Here is a 22,828-nt window from a genome sequence, read left to right on the forward strand (position 1 = left end):
TTTATTTTTCGCATTTTTCACTTCAGTTTCCATTTATCGCAAAACTAATTTCCAAGTGCTACTCGGAAATACATATATATATTTTTAAGTGTTGGTTTTTTCCAGATTGCACGTACAAAAAGTTGAATGGTTGAAAACGTAAGGGCTCCAGGCTTAAATTAGTTGTTATATCGAGAAATGAATGTGTTATAGCGTTGTGTTTTCTTCGTTAGATAAAAATAATTTAAACGCTAAGATGACAAGTGGCAATTAATTTAAGTGTGATTATCACCTGGCCGCCGTGGCAGGCCGCTCCGCTCCAAACTCTGGGAATTTCCAAGCTTTGCTGGCCTCTAATTTTTGGGATCTGCAAAGAACGAGGAGGACGGGCATTAGGGGGGGCATTAGTATAAGCGTGGCATGTGGCTGGCGGAAGCTTATAGCTTATCAATAATTAAGATATCTTTTACTAGTATTCGGCTTTGTTTTGACTCTGGTGGAGGCCTTAATTACTTAGCGGCCGAGTGCCAATTGGCCGCTTCTGAAAATCGTGCCAATCAAAAAGAAACGCAGGAAAATAAAAACGTACTAACCTCCATCCTCAACCGGTTCCCCGGCATCCCCATGGCCCGTGGCCACTGGTATCGGTATCGGAATGGGTATCGACAGGGGTATCGATATGGGTATTGGCGGCGGCTGCACTACTACCACCCCCATACCCCGATCCGTCGTGGAGGAGCCCCCCTCCAGGGAGTTCTCCGCACGCCCGTGGTGAAGTGCTAAGTGCTGATGCTGCTGCTGCTGCTGATGGAGATGTGACTGCTGCTGGGATAGTTGCTGCTGCTGCTGTTGGACCAGATGCTGTTGCAGCAGAGGATTCTGATGTCCCTGGCTCTGGCTCAGGTGCTGGGAGAGATGCTGGTGATGATCACCCGAGGGCGGCCACTGCTGGTAGGTCACCGGCACCAGGGGATCGGACATCCACTCAAAGCTGAAGGCGGGTCCCATGCTCCCATGGGTGCCCAGTCCGCTATTATGGGGCGTGGCACTGGTGGGTGTGGGCGGCGTTGTGGTGATGCAAGGACTCAGCTCGTGCGAGGACCCAAAGCTATCCAGCGAGGCCTTCTGTGCCGATTCTGACCACGGCGGACTGGGGTTCCACTGCTCAATAAAGTCAGCAGGATCTGGCGGCAGCGTCTTGTTGGGCAGCCGTGGTCTTGTCGGCACTATTGTGGCATAGATGACAGAGGCATCGGAGCTACTGGCCACCGCCGAGGAGGATGTGGCATAGGCGGCCGCCGGATGGGAGTGCAGGGCGTAGCAGTCCGGCTCTGGGGTAATCGCCGCTGCTGGAGAACGCTCCGCGTGCAGGTACAGTGGCTCCAGCTTCCTTGCTCTCTTCTTTGGTGGCGGAGGCGTTGCGGACTTGGACACAGGTGGGTTGGGAGTACTGGCGGCATTCGGAGGGCTCACCTGACTGTTCACCTGACTGTAGTCCACGGGCTCTTGAAAACTGAACAGCGGCTGATCCTCCTTGATCTCTATGCCCGCCTCCGCATGATACACGCCCGTGCCGTAGGTTCCCATGTGCGGATGATGATGGTAGGCAGCCGCTGGATGGTGATGATGATGATGATGGTGCGGATGTGAATGAGGGTGGTGGGCATGATGGTGACTTCCAAAGGTACCGCTTATGCCAAGGCTAGGCGTGGCACCACCCGGCGTGGACGGCGGATGCGATGAGTGGGGGCTGTAGTAACCACCACTGGAGGGGGTGCCAGGTGGCACGCGAATACCGCTGTCCAGGGGCATGCCAAACTGTATCTTCGACTGGACGGTATAGTAGTGATACAGCCAGGAGTTGGCCAGCATTATAGAAGCCTCGCGATCGCTAAGGGAGAAGGTAAATCAAGGAAGTCAAGGGTTAAATTTATGCAGAAAGGGCTTTCAGATATTTTAAATAATTCAAAGAAAGCATAGAATTTAGTTTATTAACCAAATTTATATTTTTAATAATTAAAAAGTGGTTGAAATATTAACAAACTTACTTAAGCACTTGATTGGTGCATACAATGACAGGCTGCTGGGTGGAATCGGGACTGTCTCGCACCTGTAGAACCACATGAACCCAGGTATACTCGCCACTAGAGCGCTGCATTCGCACTAAAAGAATACAACTGCGATCCTGTTCTGATTGTGTGACTGTTAACAAAGAAAAACAAATACGAATAAGTTACAAATTAAGGTTCTTTCGCATTTAATTTATTTCAATTTAAATTAAATTCATTAGGCGACTTCAAAGGAAAACTGGTTTAAAGAATACAAAACTAGAAGTTTAGATATTTATTTAATTCACTTGGAAAAAAACCTGGATAAAAATTCAAAAATGAATACCAGCATATCCAGATTTTTAACAACTAATTAAGACAAGAAACCATATTAATTTACTTTATTCCCTCAAGTAAACTTTATCAAAAATATAATAATTACTTTACCCATACTTACTTAGCCTGTGCTTATTCTGCGCCTCCCTCAGATTCTCACTGTGAATCAGATTGTACCAGGAGGTGCCCTGTAACGTGCTCTTGTCGTAGCCCAAGTGAAACTCGCCACTGAAAGCAATATATATAATGCACATAGATATAATTAAGTTAATATGGGATATTAATACTACTCACTTCTTGTCGATGTGGGCTATTTTCATGTCCATCGAGTGGATCGTGGTGAAGACATTGGTGGCACCTTGCACCACACACTCCCTGGTCTCGGGCATGGCGATCGGAGTGCAGGTGGCCAGAAAGACGGGCTCGTTGCGACTGCAGAGCGGCAGGTATGACAAATAGTGACCCTGGACCAGGACAACCTGCAAGGCACAGAAAGAGGAGTGGAATCCAATGAGCTTTGTTCGCAGATTTTGTACATGGGCTCCCACGAAAATTGGCGCCCAACGTGGGGACAGTTGGGAGTAGTATGTGGTTAGTATGTATTATGGCCATTTTTGGGCCGGCATGCCGGCATAGACTCGCATAGACATTTTACTCTGATTCCATAATTTAAAAAAGGCAATCACAGAAATGTTTGTATGCCAACTCCTCCACAGAGACACACCAGGCAGTCTCAGGCTGGTCTGAAACCTAGAGACGGAGCCGTAGTCGGAGTTGGAGCTGGAGCCATTGTCTCCCAATTAAAACGTGCCTGCATTTATTTCGTCCCAACTTCAATTGCATTTTCGAGGCTTATGGGGTGCTGCTGGCGCAGCTTCTTCTGCTTAAATGCAAATGCAGCCCGACGATCCTGATACCGACTTCCAATCCGCCCGATCCCCCAAAAAAACCCGTCGGATGACGCAGACGCCACAGTCGTTTTGTGGGGTTTATTCTTTTTTTTTTTTTTGGTAAATGAGACGACCTTAGGCTGGGGAGCAGGCGCCACTGCTGGCGCTGTCGCCGTCTCTTCTTGTTTTTTTTTTTCTCTTCTGACTTTATTCGGGCCTTTTGTCTATGGGACTCGGTCGTCGTCGTCTGGCATACGGGGGTACTAGCTCTGAACTATGCCTGACCTCATTCATAATTATTTATTGGTCCATTTTTATTGCATATTAACGAGTGCCGGCCTGGGAGTGAATGTGCTTGGATTTGGCCCGGCTCTGGGCCCGACTGGGTCCGTGGGTTATCGCCAGTTCAGTTCATGTGGCTCTTAAGCCAAGGCACCACACTCGACTCGGATTAGATTAGGTACTTGAGCTGTGAGCAAGGCTGAGAATGGATTTGAAAGGCGGTATTTTACCGAAGCTATTTTTTAAATATTTTTTAAATATATGCAAAGACTATGAAAGATTTTATTATAGAATTTTGAAAGATTCTAGAAAGATTTCTAAGAGGGTATTACGTTTCTTTAAGTTTTTTTTATATAATTTTAAGCATTCTTTAGCATAACTTTAAACCTCTTTTTACTTCTGGTTTTTCCTTCTGCCTGTGAAAAATCTTCCAGCTGGCACTTCCTGCACCTTAACTGCCAACACTCAACTTAATTAAAAACGTTTCAGCCAACTGTCAACGCCTGGCCTTATCTCCATAATTCCGCTCGCTGCACATCTGTGCAAAAGAGGCAACAAAAAAATGGACGCGACGCGGATCGTCAGAGATATGAATAAAAGTGAAGCGACCGCCCACCACAATGTGCACGGTAGCAGCTCCAACGACCATGTGTCCCCGTCCCCAAACCCTGCCCCAGTCATTCCCAAAACGGGTAAGTGCTGATGCTGCTGCTGCTGCTGCCACAGCCAACGCGCGACTCAACACGTTGACAGATTTGGTCTTGTCTTGTTCAACCTGCGGCCGAGATGGCTGAGAAGAAGAGCGGCCAACTCTGACAACTTCATATGGTTGCCTCGTTTTATTCACATCATCATCAACTCAGGCTCAGTCGCAGTCTTCGGCTCAGTCACCGTCTCAGAGGCGGCCAATCAGAGCAGACTGTGGCACCCACCCGTTTCCCATCAACTGTCATCGTTTGTCAGCTTATGGAAACCCGGCTCGTTGCCAAGATGTATGACCAGTTGGCCGCCGGCATGCCGGCTCAAACGCATGGTGGAGCGACTTCTGCTCTAAGCCAAACCCGCAACTCCATCTCCATCTCCATTTCCATTTTCCCTACCTTCATGCATAATTCATGCCAGAGCAAGATGTCGAAGCTGGAGCTCAGACAGTGGAGCCTGCGGAGTGGTAAAGTGTTACACGCAACACGCTTCCCAGGTGATTCATTCATCAATTTCTGTCAGAGACTTACACGCGCTTACTCATCCGCACACAGACATGCACAGAGCGAAAAAAGTGGGTTATAGGAGAAGGTTTAAACTTAATTGGGTTAAGTCCCTGCCAGTTACTAAAGTATTTAAACTTTTGAAAACTGAATATATGGGCTGAGGAAGTCTTGTATTTATTTAAAGAATTTTTTATATATTTTACTAGCAAATAAGTGATATATAAATTGATTTATATTATAAAAATATATCTTCTTTCTTCTCAGTGCATCCAAGACTCACCTTTTGATCGCCGAAACGCATTTGCCGTCGCGCATTGCGACTAACATTCATGCGACAGAGGAACATGCGATGCTCGCCCTCGAGACTGGAGGCGCCACCACCAGCACCAGTACCAGCAGCACCTCCACCAGCAGCAGCTCCACCGCCGGCGCTGCCATTGCTGGACGTTGAGTCGCCGGCACCACCGTTGTTGCCCGTTTGACTGGGGCCACCTGGCTGCGGCGGCACGTTCCGATTTAGCTCCGCCTGGATGGTTGCGTGATCCTGTTTGTCAATGATATCGTAAACGGAGTCACCATGTATCAGCAGATCCTCCTGTATAACGAGAATGGCAGAGGGGACACATGGTTAACAAGGGATTACAACGGTCAGCAAATAGTTTGGGCATTACAATTACGATATAAACAAGTGTCTAAAAATACTTATTTGACCTTTAAACTATTTTATATATTATTTTTAACTTTTAAAATATAACCTTTACTTTATCATAATCCTGTTTAATGAAAATCCTGTGAATTTAAACACTTTCCCCTGTACATTTAATTTCAATTAGTCAGTCGATTGCCTTAATTTGTTAATGATGTGTCAGCCGGCTGCTGTTGTTTTTATTTGTAATTTTTTTTATTGGCTTTCGCACGCTCATCGGCGATGTTTGTTGCCAATTGCCTGCTGGCCGTTTATGTCATGAGCTTTTATTATTGTTGACAATTATGGCCACGGATAGGAGATCTGACCAAAAGAGAGAGATGAGGAGAGAGCAAGCCGAAACTAACCAAGCGATCGGCCAATTTATAATGGCAGGCAGCCGTTGTGGTTGTAATTTATTTATGGCCACTGTCGCTACATGACACATGACAATGGCAACTTGTTATGGGAATATGCAAAAATCGAATTCGAATTATGATGCCCAACAACAGCGGCAAACAGCATCGGCAAAAGCAAAAGCAAAAGCAGCAACAGCATTTACAATGTGGCCAAGATCTATTGACATTTTTGGCAGTTTGTTAATTAACTTGGTCGGTGGCTGTGGCTGCCGGTTTCTCAGCTTTTCCCGCCGCTAACTAACTCAGAGCCTTGCCACAAATTAAAAGGTTGGGCAGTCCACTTTTGGGCCCTGTCCATGTGCACACCAATTGCAATTCCGCTGTTGCTATTGTGCCCGTGTCCGCGCCCGTGCCCGTAATTATGCCAACACATGGCATACGAGCGAATTTATGAACTCCACTGACCATTTAGCTTAGTGGCTGCCAGTCCCACTCCCACTCCAAGTACCAGCCTCCTCCGAACTCCTGATAAGGCCCGGCACAAAGGCCAAAAGGCTGTCAAATGTCATGGTTTTTTGTGTGTGCCCCTGTCCCGCTTTTGGCTTGTTCTTGTCTAACTTATTGACTTGGAGCGGGGGCAGTGCAACATTTAGTTGATATGAAAGGTTGTCTGGTCGAATAAAAAAATATACAAAAATAACAAGTGGAGGAGGGTTTCCTTTTCGATCAAGGTTTTAGTTCGTTCTGGCCAAAAAACTATTACCCACATTTTTGGGATCACACAGGCCAGTCTCTGATTTATGGCATAATTTTCGTTGCACATACGCCCCGTTGCCCTCGTTGCAGTCGAAGACTGGAAGAGCCCGACAATCACCTGGGCTTTAATCTCGCGTACCTTTGTCAATGTCGGTTCTACCATGTGTTATATATGTGGAGCGGAGATATGTCACATGTGCTCGCTCGGGTCGCTTAGATTTATTTAAAAACGTTGGTTCAAATGCAAAGTGAAAGGCCATAGATACACTGAGAAAATATTGATAAATAAATGCTTTGAATGATTTTAGAACCTTTGAATTGAATATGAAATATATTATGAATAAATGAACAAAGGAAAAAATACTTGAAAGAAAGAATCGATTTTTAAATAAAGTACAAATTTAAGATTTCAAATACTATTTTAAAATAATTAAATTTTTACTAAATAGTAAAATTTCTAAGCATTTTAAAATTGAATGTTTCTGATTTCTTAACATATGTCCCTGTGTAGATATATCATAGTCTTGCATATATATAAATGTATATATATTCCGACATGTATAACCTTGCTATTTAAGCGGCATAAACGTGCAATAAACAAAGCTTGAAACACAAACAGCAAAATCGAGCAGAGGTTTTTAAGGAACCAAACCAGCCAACGGACGGATTTATATAAGCTCAATGAATCGGGCCCCGTGTGTCGCTCTTTGGGCTCTTTAGACAGTTGCTAACTTGTCAACGGGAGCAGCAACAACATCAGCTAGCAACTAGCAACTAGTACAGCACAAAAAGTGCAACAAATATGTTGCTGCTGCTGTTGTGCCGATGTTGCTGCTGTGCTAATGTTGCTGCAGCACTAATGTTGCTGCTGCTGCTGCTGCTGGGAGACTATGACATGCTCTGACGACGACAGGCATCGTCGTTTGCTTGTTGTCGCTTGTCAGAGATTTGTATCAACGGTTGTAACAATTCCGGCCCGCCGAAAAACCAAAAATCCAAACTACAAACTAAAACTTTCGCAAAATGGCCCAAAAGAAGTCAAAGTCAGAGAGTCTTACCATGGAATGGCCCAAGTACTCGGCCGCATTATCCGATATATAGAGCAATTTGCCATTCTGTGTGAGCATCATCAAAAAGCCGGAGAGTGCCTGAAAATAAAAATAAGTGTGTGAATACAGGGTGCTTGGGTTGAAATAAAATAAACTTAAAATTATTCTCAAACCAAACCTCATTTTCCTTACTTAGAATTTGGATAAAGAAAACATTGCCTCTGTGTACATATTTACCATAGAAACCCAAACAATTTACTGTCATTTATTGATCCTCCGTGATTGAGACCAATTTATCTATAACTGTAATACAATTTAAAGTACCCATGTTAATAGCCGGCTACTTATGGGAAAGAGCCTTATCATGCCTCCGGGTAACTTCTCGCTTAACACCCTCTATTTGAAAAAGCATAAATTGAATCTTGTGTTGAAAATGCAAATTCATTTTCGCGTCTCTGCACTAATAAATTGTTAGCCCAAAGCCCAGAGACCGGAGACGAGAGTCCGGAGACTGGAGAGCCAAAAGCCCGGCCAAAACCCACGTTGACAACTGGCAACAGTATTTAATTCAGTCACGAGTGTGCACAGGTATGTAGATCAATCTCGGCCGACTGGAGCAGTCAGTGCCAGGCAGGCAGCTTGACTGACTACCGACTACTGTCTGGTAGATGGTGGCTAGTGGCTGGTAGCTGGTGGCTGGTGGCTAGTAACTGCTCTCTTGCAAATCTCTGGCTTTCCCGGGCATTTATTGTTATTCGGCTTCCTCTTCTCGCTTTCGGCAAAAGGCGCAGCAAGTGGCGGCGAGCAAAACGATTTCTGACTTATGATATGGCCGGCTTTTGTGCCATTAATAGAGTTGTTTTCCCGGGAACTTTCGGTTGAGTTGTCACCGAGATTGCTTTTGCTTAAAATGAGTTGTTTCTTTTGGTTCCGAATCGAAATGTCATCGCAAATGGAAGACAGGCGGCCACAAGCTATACTCTAAATGAACTCAGATAGGCCAATCGGATTCCTAATTACGCTCTGATTGAATATGAATTGTACACTATGAAAAAATAGTGACAGGATAGGGAAATAGTAATGGTAATAAAATATAAGTACCTGGAATTTTAAAGATTTATATAAACCATAAAGATGTATCTCTAACTTTACTATTAAATTTAAAGAGTAATTGTATATATATTTTTATAGTGTAGATTCTATTTCCCGGGAAATCCATATCCGCTTACCTTTGAGAAGCCAATATTTGGTGTTGCTGTCTGGTGGTGTAGATGATGCATCGCATTGTGACGTTTAAAAACTGCAACGAGAGGAAAGACGTTAAACGGATTCTTTGAAAATAATGCTAATTAAGTTAATTGACCTTTTGTAAGCTGCGCAGGCGCGGCCTGCCCAAGCTGGGGAGAGCTCATCCACTAAGTGGATATATGAGTACGTATTGAGTATTTTCCCATGGCTGCAATTTGTATGCAAAAGCCTGGCTAATTAAAAAACTATCTGTTAATAATAGACTCGGACTTGGGCTCCGTCTCCTGCCCTGTCTCACTCGGTGACGCCAATTGTTAGATGCATTTGATAGTTAATTCATTGATTATATTCTACATACAATGAGGCGGCGATGTTTGTCGCTTCGCAAAAACAAGTGAATCACAAAAAGAAAATGTGTCATTGTCAGTGGAGACCAGGCAGCAGCAGCAGCAACGAACAGAGCAACATCAGGCTGCAATCTCCAAGTGCAATTGCTGTTTTGCAGCTGCATTTCAGGCGGCATCAAGATCAATTATTTTTAAAACACTACGAGATACTCCCGCACCTGGCAAACAAAACAAAACAAAAAAACCGAGAAGAAACGGCCGCAAAATCAGCATCAGGCCACAATCACAGAGGCAACAGCAACAGCAACTGCAACAGCAGCAGCAGCCACTGCAACTGGTAATTTCATTGAACTTGAACGGAAAGGCCATGAATGCAGTCAGATTTTCGCTGGGCCTTAATATTACCCACTGCACTATCCGGGCAAAATACTCAGAAATCCGTTTTGCCAAGAAGTCTCTGTCGTCAGCGTACCTGATTCAGCCAAAATAAAAATAAAAGGGGAGTGGCCCAAAGCGCTCAATGCTTTTCCACTTAGCCGCAATGCACAAGGGCAAGGGAATGTTGTCGGTACTACTTTGCCAGTACATAACCCTGACAATGGAATGCTTAAATTATTGACTTTATTAATTAAGCATTAAAATAATGGGATTTTTTTTTAATTTTAAAAATATTTGTACTAAGCATAAAAGGCTTAAAAAATCAAAATAGCTGTTAAACAATCAAGACAAATTCTTGATTTCTGTAAATTGTATTAAATTTAAGTATACTTTTCCCTTTAAAAATAGAATCTATTAATTATATATATATATATTAATTATATTATATTTATGTAGTAAGCAAACAACATTTGTTTTTTGGTTTATTTTAAAAGATTTATAGACTGTTGTAAGGTTTAAGGAAAACTACTCAAAGACTCAATTTCCATTTAATTTTATTCAGTAATTTAATCTTTTGGAATTGCAAATGATATTCTAATAATATTTATAACCAATAGATAAACAAAACGGTATGATCACCTTGAACTACAGCCAAAAACTATTTTTAATCCGTGACCACTTCACAACTTCTGTGAGATTCGCTAGCAAACACTACAATACTAAATACCAATTATACGGTCCTCGATCTGAATGTGATTCAAGCCGCCGGGGATCTCGGGATCTTGCATACCAAGAACCCCCGTTCATTGTATTGAAAACTCAATTTCGCTTTATAAATATGTATTTCATTAATCGCGACTATCTGCGGAGTGCCACACCCACACAGAAAACTCAGACGGAGAGCAAACGAATCCATTGAACTTGCAGATAAAAAGCGATTTCGATGGCGTGCCAATATTAACACAATTTGTGATTATAAATGCTTTTAAACGGTGCAATGACAATGAGCAACAACAAAAACGGCACACAGCACACCCAAATAACCGAAAGATACAGATACAATACTGATACGATGCCGACAATTTCTCACACTTAGAGAGCAGCTCTCTGCCGCTGAGATACATAGATGGCTGAGAGTTGGGGGATGGGAAAAGAAGCAGTACTTAAGTTTAATTTTTTGCAATTTGTAGAACACATAAATCGCACATTTTGATTTATCGCAATATTTATAGCAGTGCCAGGCAGACGCTCGTTGTTACCATTGCAATTGTGAAATTGCCCTGGCAAACCGCATAGAGTTGCGAGGTTGGAGGAGTCTGGCCTGGTGTGGTGGATCTGCGATAGTTTCACATGGGGCTTCCTTCGGCTTCGCCTCGTTTCTGTCCGCGATGCGAGCCGAGAGTTAAGAGTTCCCGGCTCTCGGCCGGTGTGTTATCTATGGGCCTATGTACCGCACAACGCTAATTTGAAAAACAATTTTCGTAATTATCCACAAAAAAAAGAAAAAACAAAATATACAACGAAAAGAAAAATAGGTAAGTAAAGAGCGAACGATCTTGTTCGGTTGCGCGTTGACCTGCGCGCCTGCGCATTAAAGGAGGATGGGATTGGGACCTCTGGGGACCGGGGACCGATCCGATTCCGATGGGTCCGAGAGGGGCCCCCAGCGGCAATTTTGGCCCGCCTGGGTGCGTGCCTAGACGCTTTGGCAATTACTTGGCCAAAAACAATTTTAGCCAGCGGACGGGGTTTCGGGGGGAAATCGGGAATGGCATAGCTCCGGGGGGATTCGAGAGGCGAGTGATAGAGGGACACTCCGACATATGAATGATGTTGGTTTAAAGCAAAGCGAAGCCGTGCGCATAGCGGTTTTTCATTTCGACTTGAACGAAACACTGGGAAAAAATCTAGTAACAAAATTGGGAAGCTTTCTATAAAAAGTAATGTAAATAATTTAATTATAAATCTTTAAAGCTGTTATATAAAAATATATTTTTCTAAAAAATCCTTTTCCTAATTCATCTTCCAGAGCTACTTTTCTTCAAGTTTATCCTTCCGAATGTCTTGTTTTCCCCTGACAAATACCATTTCCCAAGTGCAGTCGGCGGTGGGTCCGACTCCAAGTCCGGAGTCCTCCACTCAGCAGTCTCAATCTTCGCGGCTGCGCACAATCACAATCTCGGAGCGCTCATGACTCATGCATATTCAATCAACGTGCGCCAATTATCAGCATGCATATATGCAACGGATCGCCCGGGCTAGGCAGCGATTGGGTTGCGGATAGTGGACTCACCTTGCTGGAAGTAGTTGGCTTTCCGCACATAGACGCAGACCAGCGCCATCAGCTGGAGCTGCGAAAGACGCTGGCGGGTGGACTGGGGCAGGGGCAGCAGATCCCTCAGATTGGCTATCTCCGCGTTTATGAGATCGCGTCGCATCTTGGAGGCTCCCTTTGTCGACTTGTTGGCATCGAATCTGCAATGTGGGGTAAGAATGGTAAACGTAGTGCAACAATTAGAATATATAAGGCACAGGCACAGCTTAATAACTAGCAAATATACGGTAACCTAACATAGTAGATACGTTCTGGCCGCCAGGCCTGGCATGTGTTTTCACAGCCGCCTACTCGGGTGTGTGTGTTTGCCTGGCTTTGGGGCTTATTAACCCATTGCGGGCGTAGTAAATGTCAGTTGAGGAATTTCTCAAATGCTTAGCAGCACTTTAATGGTCTTGGAATAAAATAAATACATTTCCATTCACATTTTAACTCGGATTTTTAGCCAGTTTTGAGAGATAATAAAAGTAGAGGTATTTTTTAGATACAAATTTTAAGGTGCAAGAATGTGGTTTTAAAATGTCTTAATTAAACATGGTTAAGTGGTTCTAAAATTTACTTCTTCTAAATTTAATATAAATAATATCTTTAAACAAAAATAAAAGAAAATAAGTAAGTGGTTTCCCCCAACTTCACCTTTATACCCAATATTTATTGACTTTTAGCAATTGGCTTTTCAAACCGCTGACCACAATGGGTTAAGGATGGCTCGCACATACCGAAGCGCGATGCTCGATGCATAAATAACTCATCGCACATTTAAAAATCATACAACATGCAGCGGTATGTGGCTGTAGTTGCAGCGGTGGTGCAGTTGTTGCCGTGGTTGATGTGGGGCACACTTGCCACATGCCTTGTGCGGAAAAATTGTGCAAGTAGGTTGGTCAGTTCGATTCGCTGGTCGATGGTTGTTCATTATACACTGGGAAAAGCGATGGTACAATAAGCCAAGAAGTTATTTTGTGCGTCTAAATAAATTTAAACACAAATACAAGCAACTAATTACATTTTATTAGAAAGAAAGCGAATAATTTTTCTCTAAATGTTTTTAAAATCTTAATATAAATTTATAAAGACTTTTTCTTAGGCTTACCAATGGTTCTACTTTTTAAATATAAATTTTTTTAATATTTCCTTAATATGTTGCTTTCTCTATAATAATTTCTCTAGTTTCTAATATTCTTGTATTTGTATTTTTTCTCTTGTTTAATGTAACTCCCCTAATTTTCTCTCACTGCATTTGTTGTTGCTGGTTTTGGGCAAGCGGCGAGCGGCACAAACGTTTAGCAAAACTGTCCGTGTGTACTTTTGTGAGCATATTATTTACAAGGTTGAATTCATAAATCATAAATTTGTCTTTTTATGCAGCGGCGGCGGCGGCGCATGCGGCGTATGAGTATTTTTTTTTTTTTATATTTATGCTGACGTTCGAGCGTCCATTGTTGCTGTTGTTGGGGCAGTTGCTGTTGCTGGGGTATTATTTTGCAAGCCTCTTTGATAAATATTGGTAATATTGTTGTAATAACAGCAAGTGCCCGCGCCTTTTTGGCTTTCTCGTCTCGACTGTCTGCCATTTTGCCGCTGTTATTGCCTCTAAATGGCCATGTTAACATTTAAAACAATCTCACTGCGTTCGCGTCTGCATCCAAGTGTGAGTGTTGCATGCTACAAGCACTACAGAAATAATAAAAACACACAATCGACAACCAAATCGAACGCCATCCACAGCTTGGGGGCCATGCGGATCGCTTCGTTCGCCTTCTGGCTTTGAAATATATAGTGGCCAGAACGCCAAGTTGGTTACGTTGCCACCACTTGGCCATAATAGAACAGAACCTCGCTAGGCCAGAGAATTCACTTGGAATTGAGTGGTCGACGAGGGTCTCCAGCTCGCACACAAAACGGCGAACTCGGGCGCATTTAAGTCAAGGTGATTTGTACAATTAAAATGAATATTGATTTAAAGGCTGAGATTGTAAGACGCTCACCAGCTGACGCTGACCAGCACCAGGTGACACTTCAGGGGTGAAGGGATAAATGTGTGGGCTATGGTGAAGGGTTTATAGCCAAAAAAAAAAGGAACAAACTATCAAAGCCACATGTTAGGAATGACAGAAAAATATTCATTTATCGAAAGTTAATCGATAGAAAGAGAATAAAATAATATATTGATACTTTACAGATATTACGGTGTTTTGGAAAAGGGTTTACTGAACAATAAGAAGGAAAAAACTAGACTAGAACCTTTTATGGAGGACAATAAATTTTGATATATCGATGCTGCAACGATATGTTCGATAAAATCGATATTTAAACGTTAAATCCAATATTTTTAGATAATTTAGATTTCAATTAATAGTAGTCTACGATATTTTCTAAATATTTTTAAGCGCGGTATTTTTCTATCTATATAAATAAATCCCTAACTCATATAATATTTTCTCAGACGATAAACAACCAATTTTTTGATTTCTTATACTACAAATAAATATTTTTTTATTTCCAAATTAAAAGTTTCAAAGCTTTATAATCACCTATTGCTTTATGCCCGATCGATATCTCCCCAAAGACCAACTTTGGTCATTCCCACCTCCATGCTCGAAGCCATCCTCCCACGCGGTCGGCTGGGAACGTTCCTCTCCCAATTAGCTACTTAAAAATGTCAAAAGCCTCCTCTGCGATCTGCTATCTGGCTGGCTATTTGTGGCATAATTAATAAGTTTCTCAAATATTTATCATAAACAAGATGCCAGTGGCTCGGGCGATAATATGATAATGCCATCATCCTTTCGTAATGCATGCCCAAAAAAAAAAAAATACAACAAAATAAGAAAATAAAAATCCAAAAAACGTGTTAATGGGAAGAGATTTATCAGGAGGCGAGTGTAGCGGGTGGAGAGTGGGCCGGACCCCGCCGAACCCCTTGTGTGTGTAATCTACATCAAAATTTATCTGAGTGAGCCAGACATGTCAGCATTTCTTAATATATCTATCGCTACCTTGAAATCTGCACTAAGTAGCACCAACTACTGTACAAGTTGTTGTTGCTAATTAAAAGCATAAACACGATTCTTAGCGAGGCGTTGTGGGATCATCCAGTCCAGCCAGTGGCCACTGTGGTGGCTGGTGGCTCCAGGAGCGACATGCTTAATCTGCAGCTGGGGATCCACTGGCGCAGTCAAGGAGATCTTAATCAAGCCGGGTCCAGCAGACGGTTACCAAAGGTACTTGGCCCTCAACTAGATAAATATATATGTATATATAGTAAACGTACTGAACTTAACGTGCTCCACAGAAATTAGGCACAAATCTTGTTGGCTCAGATTCCTTCGATGATCTCAATGCCAATCGTCGTCTCCCGATTCCCCACTAATTAGCACATAAACCGGAGAAGAAACATAATGCCAAACTATTAACTTAAATGGATTTTAAATGCGCATCTATGGGGCTGTCTCAGATCCTTCGCTTTCGCTAGTGATTTTTATGGAGAGCCCTGAGAGCGCCATCGTAAAAATGTGGGCAGCGTATAAATCACAAGACCAGTGAACTTCTCAATCTACCCCAGGTGAACTCCACCCGCGAAGGCTACACTGGGGGAAATCTACGAATTTTTGATGAATTTAAAATCCTTAAATTTGATATTTTTAGAAAACCATTTATCTTAGACTATTCTAAACTTTTCTTTAGGGAAATGTAATTCTCTAGAAATATTTTCAATATGATTTACCCTGGAATTCCTTTAAATTATTGGTTTCAGTGCACGTATCAATCCAAAGTCGAGTTTTAATATGCATCAGGGGCGTCAGTCGGATTGGAGGAGCCCCACCGTCCGGTGGAATCCACTCCCAGAACTGGCCAGAGAGACTCCCAGACTCAGTCAGTCAATACCAATTGCAGGCCAAGAGAAACACGAAATTTGCGCAAATTTTTATTGCACTTTTTCCTGGAGCGTCTTGTCTTCTCTCCTCCTGACTTGACTTGTGCGAATTGTCTAGTCTTTGGCTGGAGATTTACCCCTCCCTCCGCGACTCCTTTCTCCTTTCTAGCACTGTGTTAGCCTGTGTGTGTGTAATTTGGGCGAGTTTATTTGCCATATTCCCACGATATAGTTCGGCCTGGCCAGGGCTATTGGGCTTGCGGGCAGCTCTAATGATTTCTGGCCACTCCGCTCCGGCCCGCCCTTCAACTGCACCGATTTGCAGCATCTCTTGGGCGCGCAAAAAAATAGTGCAAAACGGCGTATAATGAATGCCAGACCTCTCAAACTGATGGGCAGTTCTCCCTCCAAGCCCGGAGTCGGACTTTGGGTAACCCTAAACCCAGGCTGAACCCACACCGAGCGAGGTCTGCGAGAGAGTTCGAGGCAAATTAATTGCCCCGGCGCCGCACAATGCTTTCCATTCTTTGGACCTTTCGAGGATCTGCGTGTGTTTCTCGGAATTTTTTTGCGGCAAACACTTGTTTTGTCTGCAGGACTTCGCGGGTGCCTTATTGTATTCCGCGTAAGTCGGTGGCAGTAATCGATACCTTTGCCGCCGCATACTGGCTCTGGCACACACACCTACAGATTAGCATCGGGGCGACGTTTAGCACAGAAAAAAAGAGTTTGTAAAAAAAGTGTTCGAAGAGAGGGGAGTATAAAAAAACGGCACAGAATGTTGGCCATCTAATAACCATGGGGTGCTGCTGCGGCCTTTAGCCAAATTATATGCCGGGACATAGGTAAAAGGTAGGAGAGGCGGCCTCAGGTGAGCGAGGAGTGTCGAGCGCGCAGGAGCGGTGTCTTGCTAGTCTTTAAGGCTATATAGTTGGATGGATAGGAGAGGTGGATACGCAATAACCATTACATTTGTATAGTCTGTGAACAGACATTATATAGATTATATATTTAAATTCTCGTTAAAATCTAAAGGGGGATAAATATGGCAGGGGAATATTACCTAAGTATTGGTATTTAAAGGATGATATATCTTATAAAATATTATAAATAAAGTATATTTATGCCACCTAAAGATACCAAAGATGAACCATTCCCAGAATACTATTTACACTCGCCTTAATCCTCCACAATCTTCAAAAGAAACCCCTCTCAAATCTATATCCTTAAGCCATCCTTCAATTATCTCAATCAATTAGCCGACTTACGAGTCTCTGTGTCCGTAAATCGCAGCCATATAATTTACTGCTCTCAAAAGCCCATAAAGTAGTCTGGCGGGCAGCTACTGTGTTTATTTTGACGCATCGCATATATATTTCAAAAGGCCGGGCCACGCCACCACGAAAATGCAGGGGGATCGAGAGAACCCAATACCGAAAACCGCATCGACCGCAGCTGAGAAATGAAATCGAGCTGGCACCGCCGTCTTGTATGTTTGATTGGAATCTTAGCCACAATTTAATGATGGACTGCCAAAAGCACACTTCGATGATTGGGTCTTGGACATCGTCATTTGCTCGAAGTGAACAGGGGGTACAGGGGGAAGCTGGAGAGGCGAAGATGCTGGAGAAGTAGGGAATCTGCTGCTGTTGCCACCGACGCCGCCGCATAATTTTTCATATTTTTATGATTTGTTGCTACCGGGTACTAAACCCGTTTCTTTTGCCTGATTTTTCTGTAGCTTAATGCTGCATTTTGTTTCTTTTTTTTTTCGAGCCTAACCATGGAGAGCGGCTACCGTTGCTGCATTTGCTTTCGATTATCTTAATTTGCGTGCGAAACTGAGTTTTTTCCTCCTGCAAGCGTAAGCCAAACCCCAAATTGTGTGTGTACGGAAATTTTCCCATGACTTGGTTCTTGGTCTCTCGGTCTCAGTCTTGGGTTCGATCCTGGTCTGTATACTTTTGTGCCCGGCGGTGGCTTGGCCAGAAATTACCCCAACCAGGGGTCTCAGCTACAGTTTCAGCTTCAGCTCCAGCTACAGCTCTCCATTGGCCGGGATTGATGGCTGGGCTACTGAGACGGCTGTTGCACTTTACCGTCAGGCAATTAGCACAGGGATGCCGCAACTAAATAATTTGGTAAGCCCCGGGCTTTGGTTCCTCCATCTCCGCTGCAGTCCCGCGGCGGAGGTGGCGCACTTATTTGCCCAGCACTACAAAGTCGTCCGGGGACACGAGAGATGATGGTGTGCTTGGATTTGGTTTTGGAATGCCCAAAATCCGTTTCGACGCGCGTCACCAAATATTGATTTAAGAAATTAGATGACGGAAGTCAGTCACTGTGAGAAAATTAATGAAAAGGAAATTTGGGAAGGTCTAGAGATCTTAACCTTGATATTCAAACTGTTTTTAGATATTTTTTTAGACTAAATTTATTGAAATTTATAACGAATAATCAGAAATATGTAAAATATTATTTTCTAAATCAAATATAAATCTTTTTAGCAATTAAATTAAATTAAAAATCTCTTGCCCCAGTGTATTGACCACATGGTGATCTGGTGCATCGCCTCCACTGCACCAATGGCCAAGTTGGGTAAATAGCTTTGCCGGGCCATCTCAACTCTCAGCTTGGCTGATCGCTTTTCTCGTGAAATGTGTTAATGAAATTAGCAGCATAAAATTGCTGCCACCGCCGGAGCTCTCTGCAGTGTTACAGATACAGATACTCGGACGAAATTGTATCTGTCCGCGCGGCATGCTAATTACCAAAATTAACACCAACGGAGCAGGCCCAAATGCAAACACACAGAAGCAAAACTCAAACAGAATCCGTACGCAACGGTTTCGGCTAGTTTCACTCGACAAAAATGCATCTTACAAATGTATCTTTGGGTCCGAAGAGAAGTATCTTTGGCTTTGACTCTGACTTTTCCTTGGCTTTGGATGGTTGACTTCCTTTTTTCTAGTATTTCTTTTTTTGCTGGTGGAGTGTGTGGTGCCACCAGGTTTGTTGACTCTACGGCCGAATGTGTTAAAAACAACAAACGCCGGGTTTTCTTCGGGTTTAATTAGTGTCATTTATTATTTAGAGCATATTGATATAGTTTTCGTTGTTTAACGGTTGTTTGTTTCAGTGCGAGGCGTGTTGTTGGCACTTCTCGTTGGCGCATGGAAAATATTTATAGAAATCCGACGGATTTTTACTACCATTACAAATTGTGCGGAGAAGCGCGTGCTTGGTCGTGCGAACAATGAAATTTTTTTCTGATATTTCTTTTTTGGGAGCAAAGAAAAAAGTTTGAAACTTTATTTTGTGACTGGGAATTCCAAAAATTTCGTATGCTAATTGATAGTTTCATGGGTCACGTAAAATTCAGATGAATGAACTGAAATGAGCTGGTGATATACGAGGAGCTTTTAGTTATCCGGTTTTGTTATTTACTTAAAATAAATCTTTGTTAACTTTAGCTATATTCCTTTAATTAAGCTTCCGAATAAACTATTCAATTAAATTGGTTGCCAATTGAGAGTCTTTGTCTCAGGCTTATCAACAAGTTAATGACTTGGCCCGGTTGCTACTACAAAATGCTCTAATTTTAAATGGGTATCGCTTCATTCAGCCTCTAGAAAATGACACCCACCCAAATATATAAAAGGAACAAAAAAAAGCTAGAGAACCAGGCAACACCTACCCAAGAATCTCCCACACAAAGGCTGGGGATTTTTCCACCTAAAGGAGGGAAGGAAAAAAAAGAACAACAGGAAAAATCTCAACAGACAAAGAACGAGCCATCAACAACATCACACGTGAGTTTTACACATTTCAGAAGCAACGGCAGCCAGGAGATGTGCCTAACTTGGCTGGCATCTCCCGTGTCTGCGGATCCACTGGCGACTGAAGATCGGCGGTGGTTCCCGTCCGTTCCAGTGGTGTGGAGACGCCTTTTTTGGACCCAACGACGCCGTCGTCGTCGTCGTGGACGTCCGATTGCCAACGTGGTAATGTCAATCGCACTGTGCGGGTTTAACTTATGGCAAAACATTTGAAGCACTAATTAATTGGAGCTAAATAAAATGGCACAGCATCGGCAGTCAGCCAGCTCCAGCTTAAGCTCCGGAGCGAATTTTGCGCGTTTTTTGGCTCCTCGCGAATTGGCGCTGGGGGTACGCAGACCGACCGGAGAGATTACGAGGGCCAGATAACTGCGAACTACAAGTTGCCAATACAAGAGGCCATTAAAACCGGCAGCAGGAGCAGCAGCACCAAAGCACGGAGAGAAATAAGCACAGACCACTTATTACCGGGTCTTGGAGGCGATTTTATAACACAAATGATTTTTAGATTTAAAAGCGAAATAGAAGAGGTAATCTAAAGAAAATTCTGCTTATATAAACTTCAAACATTATTTCTCAGTAAAAATTAATTAAGAATTTCAACTCAGATTTTCGTACAGTGCATTCACAGAAGAAGAACCAACCGAAAAAAAAACAAAAGCAGTGAAAATCCATGCGAATCAAAACACAACGACGACGAAGAAATGGAAAGGAGTCTGGGCTGAGAGAATGGGCCAAGAGGAGTTCCGCTGCTGCCAAATGCGAACTTGGCCTCGTATTTCAAATCCGAATTGACAAATATCGAAGCGTGCGAAACAAATTGAAATTAAAACTTTGCATGTTTGCGCAGTTTTCCCCGGGGAAGATAAGCCACTCCGGAGACGGAGTGTTGGCGCTAAGAACTCACCTTGTAAACATGCCGGCTGTCTGTTGCTGTTGCTGCTGCTGCTGCTGGGCCGTTGTGTGTTGCTGCTGCTGCGTCGACTGTTGCTGCTGCATGTGCTGCTGTTGCTGCTGCTGCGACAATGTTGCTGGTGCCTCGAGTGCCTGAAAGTTATGATGCGTATGCATTTGGTGCTGCAAGTGATGTTGCTGCTGCTGCAGGTGCTGTTGCTGCTGCTGCTGTTGCTGCAATTGCAGGACATGGTGATGCAGATGTTGCTGCTGCTGCTGCTGCTGGTGGGGATGCTGCTGATGGGTGATGGGCGGAGTGGCTGCCGTCACCTTGTCTAGGCCACGTTTATTATCCGCATACATTTCGTGGCGATGTGTCGCACGTTCGCAAATATTTAAACGCAATTCTAAAAGCAGAAATGACAACGCGTTTTCTGGTATGAGTCTCGGATTGTCACGGTTATTTGGGCAAAAAATAACGATAATATCAATCAATATGTAGATCTTAATGAAAGTCTGCAGACTCGTATTTTTTTCGCTTTGCTAATGAAATGAAACAACAATTGCTGATTAGGCTGCTCGGATCAGAAAGTACATATAGTCCATGGAAATAGTCCATGTTATTGTCTGAATTGTTCAAAGTCTGGGGCACAAAAAGCGTATTTTGAAGGCGATTGACTCCGAGGAACTGATTTGTATTGTTATTGCCTATTTGAACAATTGTTACGCTTCGCTCTCGGAGTATCCCAAATGCCCTCTGATGATTTGGCGCTTTTTATGGAGATATATTTGTGTGTACCTTTTCGATTGCATAAGGAGCCGGTTGAAAATGATTTATGGCATTTGACTGGCTTTTCGGTCTTGGTCCCCCGATGCCGGATAAGTAACTAGGGGTTAATGAAATGTCTTACAACACAAATACTAAACACTCCTTGGGTTAAGATCTGTGTTGATCACATTTGAAACTCGTTAAGTCTTAAATAATGATCAATCAATTTAAGATTTCGCTTCGAAGAACTGGCTAGAGCTTATAAATGTTTTCTTTTCAAAGGGAAATCTACAGATCGATGGGTAAACAAATTGGTGTTAGATTTATTGAAATGCCTAAGCTCACTTATTATAGTGGAAGTCCTTCGATTTGGATTTTGTTTGTATAGAAAATTTATTTACTCTGAAAGCGAATTAAAAAATGCTGAAAATTGGATCGAACATGCAGTTAAATAAATTATAAACAAGCCACATGTCAAGTTAAAAGGTTTCACAATCAGTTTCTAATAGTCTTTAATTTTAGAAAATTATTAAAATTAATCCAAATCAAATATTAATATTTTGTATATACAAAAACATAACTAATGAAATTAGAATTAAATTTTTAAGGAAAATATATTATAATCTTAGGCAAGGATTCCTTTTTGAAGATTAAAAAGCATATTGTTTAAGAATCTTGTTCATTTAAAAATCTATTAGACCAAATAATTTATGTAGAAATATTTAAAACAGTGACCTACAAATTAGTTTTCCCCAATTTTTACTCTTTTCTTCTGCAGCTTCTCCTGTTAAAAAAAAAAAAACCATAACATCCCACTATCACTTTCGTTAAACTCCAACTCAAACACAGCACATTTCCAGGGCACTTGGGCTGGCGCCAAGAAAAATCTCAAAAATCTTCAGATTCTGGGTTCTACATACTACCCCCGGATCGGCGGAAAGTGCAACAATTGAAATTAGTTTTGTTAAGTGAATTTCAAATTTCCATCTCGAGTGCGCGTATTCACTACCGTCTGTGGGGTTAGCATCTTGGGCTGGCTTTTGGCTTTTGGGTTTTCAGTGTTCGGTTTTCGGTTTGGGGTCTTTGTTGCAACTCATTGTCAAGTGAACTCATATATATACGAAATTTGTTCGAGTTGACGTTTGGAGTGTCATCGAGTCGATGCTTGAATTTGTTTGGAGTTGTTTGCATAGGGACCACCAAAAGTCATTGAATGAAATGAAGAACTCCGCAGATATATCTCATTGTACGACTGTGTTTCGATTCGAGTCTTGGCTTGCCTGTCTTTTTGGCTTTTGCTCGCCTTTTTGAGTATTTTGTTGTTTGATTTCTATCAAAGTTAATAATGAAATTGGTAAATTATGATTTGATTTTGGGTGCGAGTGCGATTGCGAGTGCGGGTGGGGGAGAGCGCATGCGCAGCGTAGACCTTGGTCCCAACTTACCTCTCTCAGCTCGAAAGATTCAATTTGTGATATCCATTGGGTTATAGAGCCAGCAGCTTTGGCATAATAATAATTATTTCATAATTTACTTCAATCATCCACAA

The 22,828-nt window shown here is 42.6% G+C and overlaps 1 protein-coding gene across 3 annotated transcripts; it reads right to left on the minus strand.

The window, feature by feature from the left end:
- On the minus strand, positions 1–22,828 carry dysf (neuronal PAS domain protein dysfusion). Of its 3 annotated transcripts, XM_017182598.3 has the most exons (11): positions 22,725–22,828; positions 20,524–20,917; positions 11,859–12,040; positions 8,822–8,892; positions 7,602–7,691; positions 5,024–5,338; positions 2,658–2,842; positions 2,485–2,591; positions 2,028–2,181; positions 573–1,870; positions 1–346 (listed from the first exon to the last, which is right to left on the minus strand). In XM_017182598.3, exons 2-11 carry the CDS (start codon positions 20,871–20,873, stop codon positions 333–335), a joined length of 2,766 nt encoding a protein of 921 aa, XP_017038087.1. In that variant the 5' UTR covers positions 20,874–20,917; positions 22,725–22,828; the 3' UTR covers positions 1–332. The 3 variants fall into 3 exon arrangements, with proteins under 3 accessions (XP_017038087.1, XP_070143440.1, XP_070143441.1); XM_070287339.1 differs by lacking the exons at positions 20,524–20,917; positions 22,725–22,828 and adding an exon at positions 17,046–17,289; XM_070287340.1 differs by lacking the exons at positions 20,524–20,917; positions 22,725–22,828 and adding an exon at positions 14,435–14,522.

Source organism: Drosophila kikkawai, chromosome 3R (genome assembly GCF_030179895.1).
Source record: "Drosophila kikkawai strain 14028-0561.14 chromosome 3R, DkikHiC1v2, whole genome shotgun sequence".
NCBI lineage: Eukaryota > Metazoa > Arthropoda > Insecta > Diptera > Drosophilidae > Drosophila > Drosophila kikkawai.